Raw genomic sequence first — 6,878 nt, forward strand, 5'->3', positions numbered from 1 at the left:
AACATAGTGGATAACCGGAAAATACGCGTCACCTGCTCAAAATGCTTTGTCTATCGTGCAAAAGCGTGTTTTTTCATCAATCATTGTGTCAGAGGCAGCAGAATCCCATGTCATTTTTTCAACAATGTGAACGTGACAGGCAAAATTATTAGTCATGTTGTCAGTAGAACATCATACTCAGTTTTAATTATTTAAATTATACTCAAGTCAGGTTTTGATGACTAGAAACTACTAAATTACTGTACTGGTGTGTGTCATAATTTACAGTGTTCCTCCGGTAAAAAAATAAGTTACTCTTGCAAACCATTGTGCATCAACCAGGTGTTACAGTAATTTACATGGTATGAATAGATAATTTTTCTGATTGATTCCATTTAACCTCATCTAACCAATCAACATCGACCCACGTAACAGTATATGGAAGAATCAAAACAAAAGATCACACTGTATTCACATTTTTACTGTACTGTCAATAGTGGTACTTACATACAGAAAACAAAGGAAACTACACATAGGCTATTTACCGACAAATGGAAGCCTGAAAAAGACAAAGTGGGAAATACTATACATGTACAACAGAAGGTAACAGTGAAATTACATGGCAGTTTTCCTATGCGTCATGTCGGTCCTGTGTGTTGGGCCACAGATTCTCATCCACATCACAACATATATTTTCCCTTGCTATGCATGGTGGAAAGAATCTTCTTGAGTGCCTAATCCAGCCTCTGCATGCATCTGCTGAGATGTCCTCACATGCTGCATCCATGGCAGCCAGCAGTGTCATCCGCGTATGTGGCTGATGAACATAAACCTTCCACCTCCAAGCCGAGAAAAACTCTTTAATTGGGTTCAGGAACGGGGGGTTGGGTGAAATTTCTCAATTCTGGACATATTTCTTAGCAAACATGTACTCACAATTTGTAGAAATCTGTACAGACTTACAACCTGAGAAAAAGACTAATCGGTTTGGTGGTTGTGACATTTCAGCTGAGAACCAGGACAAGTTATTTTGCACAGCAGGAAAAAAGAAACAAGAATTGTCAAAAACAGCTGACGGATGTACAGAACCATTTGCATGTTGTTCAAAAGCAATTGCAATTCAATGAAAACAACAAGACATTGCTAATATGATGTGAAAAACTGACAACAGGATCTGACGGTGGAATGAGTAGTTTTGAGAAATGCAGTTCAGTTGTGAGAAATGACTGAAAGCAGTTGAGAAAAACTGTAAACAATCTTGAATCTAGCTATAAATGGGTAAAAAGAATTTAGATTAAAAAATAAACATGGTCCAGATATATATCTAGATGATCTTAGGTCAAGGCACCTATTCATGACAGACTATTTGAATTTTAAGCAAGCAGATATTAGGAACAGAGAATGTAAATGTTAACATTATTTAAAGTAAAAAACAAGTTTTGATAGCATGTGTTACTTGCAAAAACTGCATCATGTCAGTGGCCCACCAGTATCAACAAACTGTCGCATTTCGGTTTATGGTCTGTCGCATGAGTTACGGTCTGGATAGATTTGGCTTCTGATGCAAAGATTTTATTTGATTCTTGAAGGTCTAATCCCTTGCTGAATGTTTTCACTTAAGTATTAAAGCAATAAAGAACAATACAATGAACATTTGCTTTTCAGCATGTGATTCTTTTTAATTAAAATAATGAAGAGCAATAATGTTTGTCAATTGTGTTTCACCTATTTCATGAGTATGACTGCATTTCACTCTGGCATGGAATGTAATGATTGGATGGAGTGTGCTTGCTAGACTAGGTGTTGCCCACTAGTTTGCGTTTGTTTGCTAAATCTTATCAAGCATGAACAGTTTGAGAGTGACAAGCAGAATGAGCCTTGTGATAAGCCTAGTGAAGGTTAATGCTTACTATGGTGACCAGTTTAACAAAAAATAAATAAATAATAATAAAAATAAATAAATAAATTATATAGAATAAATATATATACTGTATATGGTTAAAATGTGCTGTATGTTTGTTATTGGTGAATTCATCAAATATTATAAAAACTACACATTAATTAACATCATTTCATTAAATAAATGTGTTCCTTTAAAAGTTTCAAATAAAAATGACAATAAAATTAATATATAAACCAAAAGCAATGAAGTAATACAAAACAATAACACTATATACTTTATTATGCAGCCCTTGCTTAACACATGTTTAACATTAACACCACAATGATCATTTTCTATTATCAATACATTTTCAGTGAGAAGTTAACTTTTTGAACAGTCTCCACACTCCAATTAATTTACAATAAAAAGTCATTCAAAATGACATTTACAAACTGCATAAAATTCAGGGTCAAGCTAAAATCACTATGTCAGAACCTTATTAGCATGACCCTAAATTTTATATATAAACAATTGTATATGTAAATTATTGCTAAATCTTTAAAAGGTGTGATCAGCAAAGTTTATTTACAGACTGTAAACTATTATTATTTTGTGGATTAAAAATACAAACAAATACAATTTGAACAGAAGTAAACATTTGCACAAAAACACTGATTTATGAAACATGAAAATTTGAACATTAAAAGTTGCATTGTACTAAAGATGGTGATGGAGGTAACTGCTGCTTGGACTCTCTGGTGTTGGATGCTCTGATGTGTGCTGGTGAGAAGTATGTGGGGAAACCATAGTGGTGTATGGTGGAGGACAGAGAGGTAAGAGAGATGGGTTGAATCCTGATGCTGATGGATTTGAGTCTGGAAAGATATCCGTATAAGAAGGCGGTGGTTCCAGTGGATTGGCTGGTGGAGCAAGCATACTCGGGTATAGATTTGGAGCTAGACCAAAGTCAGTAGCAGCAGGAACATGGGGGGAGGCAAAAGGTTCTGGCTGTAATCTAGAACTCATCCATGCTGATTCTTGTCTGTTCTGACTGGCTTGGTAATCAACTTGGTTTTGCTGTGGAATGCTGTACTGGCCAGCTGGAATAATGACCAGTGGAAATACAATGTATGGATCTATATCATAGGGAACATCCAGATACACCTAGAAAATGATAGAAATGGATGAATGAATTTAAAAAGCATTCCTGATAATATTTGTACCATTTGGAAAAAATCAAGTAAAACATTGTTACCTTGAGAAAGTACTCCACAGAAATAATGCTACAGTTTGTGATGGTTAGGTCTAAGTTTGAAGGGATCTTCAGCCTGCTGGTGAATGTTTTCTTGGATCTGGATGGAATGGGATCTTCCACGGCTTTGAAAATAACTTTTGTTGCATAGTTATGCCGAGACTGGGCAGTGAATGTCTGTTTTTGTTTAAGTTTAAATTTAAGCTTGAGAGCACGAGATGAAGAGTTTTCAACATGGGTTTCAACCTTGATTCTCTCACCTGGAATAAAAAGGAGGAATTAAGAAATACTAAATTAAAAATATTAATATTAACAGCGAGGACATGTTTTGTGTAATGATGTAAAATTACCCTGCATGTAGCCCTTTTTGTCAGTAGATACTTTGATTGAGGCACTTCCAGAGGTGAAAAATTTCATCTTTTGTTCTACAGACCCAGAAAGAGGCTGTAAAAAATGTTAAGAAAAGAAATGGTCAGAACCCTGTAGTCTGTTTTGTTTGTTATTTGTAATTCATGTCATTTATGTTCAGTGATTTATACTAGTCAGAGTAAAGGCAAACCCAGAAACTTTACCGGTAACACTGGCCTAATTTAAAGTTGCCAAGAAGGAAACCAGAGAGCCCAGATAAAATCCCCGTTGGTTATCCACTACTCCTGTATTGCCCTCCTTTTGTTTATTATAGTATAATTGCACATTAACCAATATGAGCACATACCATTAAAAGAGCACAGGTTTCTGGAACTTTTGACACAAAGGTAAATTCCTTCACTACAGTTTCAGGGATCTTCCATGATCTATGCAGTTTGGCCTCAAGAACATACTTAATTGATCCATGGGATCCTTTAAAAGATGGTGGCATGTTCCTGTGAAAGTAATGACTTCCTTAATGTATACAATCATTCAAGTTTGCATTTAATGAATTTTTAAATAGATCAACTGACAAAGACAGAGATCTAGATCTATTTAAAGTGAAATTAATCAATGTAGTCAATGAAATTTTATGAAGCACATTTCTCACATTATCATCTCAATAATTATTTACGTTTCTGGAAGCTGAAATGAAAATGGAAAGGTATGGTGTCCTGGCATAATGAAGTTCCCGTCTGAAAATTGAGAAATCAAGTTTGTCAGTTTGAGGCAGAGACCTGAAGGCTGATCAATAAAATAATAAAATACAATATAATGTATAGCCGTTTACACTTAATACATTTGTCATATCTTAAAATCTATGGTCCTTGCAAAATATTATACTTTGTTTATGAGCAGACTACTAATGACATATTAATATTTACCATTTACAGTATCCAGAAAACTCTGGATAGAGCGAACATTGTGATAAATGAAATAATAAACACACACACACACACACACACAAACACACACACACACACACACACACACACACACACACACACACACACTTACATTTCTCCCAATTTGTTAGTAGTATGGATCCATCCTGTCCTGTAAAGACGACACACTGAAAAATTAGCTTTTACTGTGAACTGACCTCATATACTTATTTACTACCACTAATAAATGTAGCATGAAATCACCACACCAAACTATTCCATTTGCAGGCCCCAAAACATTTAAAGTTCATGTGCTGCCTCTTTTCAGTTGTTTTTCTATAACCCTTCATTATTTCAACCCTTTCATTGCGCTAATTAAAAAATCGAATAGTTGATTGTGACTAATAAATTGATTATTGTAGTTCATGAATCCAATTTCTTGTTATTTGATTTTTTCAATTTGTTGTTCTTATGAGGCTTTTGAAATTATTTCTGTTAATAGAAAGTCTGATCATTGATCCATTCTCTTTTTAATTATTACAATATTAAACTATTAACTTACTATCTGTTTGTGAAAAGCAGCAATAGAACCTGCTAAATATGTACAATTGTTATCATTCAAATTTTCTCCAGAACACTGTTCCTCCCGAACAGCCTGGATTTGTTGAAACTTGAGACTACGCCTATATACAACACTCTGATAACAAAGATATCGATTCGGTTTTGTAAGATAAATATGTATGTTTAACCTCAGTATGCGCATATAGTGTAGCTTTAAATTGATAAATTATATATATATATGTGTGTGTGTGTTTGTGGGTGTCTTTGTGTCTTGTCAGGTGTCTGGTGTGTAAAATGGTACACTTTAGGGTATTTCCTGACTCACTCCATATCCATAAATCTATTTGCCTATTTAAAACACCTTTCAGTAAACAATCAGAATACCTGTGTCCCAGGTATCATTTTAAAAACTGCTGAAACTATATAGAGGATATTTAGATATATCTATGTCTTCATGTCACACTCGCAAAAATAGAAAAACTGGCAAACTGTTTACATGAAATTGCATGAGCTTGTATGGAATAAAAATAAATAAATAAATAAAAAGCAAACAGAACTAAGTGTGTCATTTACGCTGAAACCCGGACATAGAGAAATCATATTTACCTATTTTGGAATTGTCCCAGATAAAAATCTGTTTGAGTTTGAAGTATCTCTGATGAGAGCTGTAGGAATCTGAACTGGAGCTGCTGCTGGAGTCGGTCCAGTGCACATCGGCACCCCCTTTACACTTTATAAAAAGTTTATCGATCCTTAATTCTTTACTTAACTCCAGAATAATTCTGCCCTGAATCGTGTCGCCATTTGTAAACGTGTTGTGCTCGTTCATCGGGTTGTATTTAACTGTGAAGGTTTTGATACTTCTAGACATTGTTCCGACTCGAGAGACGGCTGTCAGAACTGAGTGCTGACCGTCCTCCGTACTCTGTGAGTAACACACATACACAAACACACACACACACATACACACACACGTCACACACGCACGCGCGCACACACACACGCACGCGCTCTCTCTCTCTCTCTCTCTCTCTCTCTCTCTCACCATTCACATGATGATGATGATTGTTGTTGTTGTTGTTGTTGTTGTTATCTTAATAAAGGTTTTATACAAAAACAATACAATACAAAATATAAATTCAAAAATACAAATGATGATGTTGATTATTATACATGCCATCTACAAAAACAAACACAATATTGGTTTAAATGTATAAGTATATACGTTTAAATGTCATATTTGTGTAAGAAAAACACAAAAAAATTAAAAATTAAAGAAATAATTGACTGAATGAATAAACGAACAAACAAACAAAGAAATAAAATGTATACATTTATTATTCAACATTTTCCTGATTTACGAACAGATTTCACTATTAGAACTTTAAATAATTATATTATATTATATTGTTATAATATAATATAATGCAATATATTATTATATTATTATATTTATTATACAACATATTGCATTGCATTATATTATAACAATATAATATAATATAATATAATATATTGTTATAATATAATACAATACAATATATTCATTCATTCATTGTATTGTATTATATTATAACAATATATTATATTATATTATATTATATTATATTATATTATATTATATTATATTATATTATATTATATTATATTATATTATTTGCATGTTTTTATTAATAATATAAATAATTAGGTGTGATTGGGAAAAGTTATTTGCATCAACAATGTTATTTGTTTTATTGCAGTTTTATCGACAGCAACAAGCCATTAATATATTTAACACAGTAATGTGAAATATGTTTCCTAGACTATGTATGGCGATGACATGCAAATAATTTATTTATTATTTTATTATTTATTGATTGATTGATTGATTGATTTTATTATTATTATTATTATTATTATTTTATTGTTA

The 6,878-nt window shown here is 32.9% G+C and overlaps 1 protein-coding gene across 1 annotated transcript; it reads right to left on the minus strand.

Moving 5' to 3' along the window:
• Positions 1-2,479: 2,479 nt before the first annotated feature.
• Positions 2,480-5,890, minus strand: LOC310718115 (arrestin domain-containing protein 3-like). Its single transcript, XM_083526679.1, has 7 exons — positions 5,573-5,890; positions 4,539-4,577; positions 4,156-4,216; positions 3,829-3,976; positions 3,464-3,560; positions 3,117-3,373; positions 2,480-3,025 (listed from the first exon to the last, which is right to left on the minus strand). Exons 1-7 carry the CDS (start codon positions 5,835-5,837, stop codon positions 2,579-2,581), a joined length of 1,314 nt encoding a protein of 437 aa, XP_083382805.1. The 5' UTR covers positions 5,838-5,890; the 3' UTR covers positions 2,480-2,578.
• Between the last annotated feature and the right edge of the window lie 988 nt (positions 5,891-6,878).

This window comes from Silurus aristotelis (genome assembly GCF_946808225.1).
Source record: "Silurus aristotelis genome assembly, chromosome: 23".
NCBI classification, from domain to species: domain Eukaryota; kingdom Metazoa; phylum Chordata; class Actinopteri; order Siluriformes; family Siluridae; genus Silurus; species Silurus aristotelis.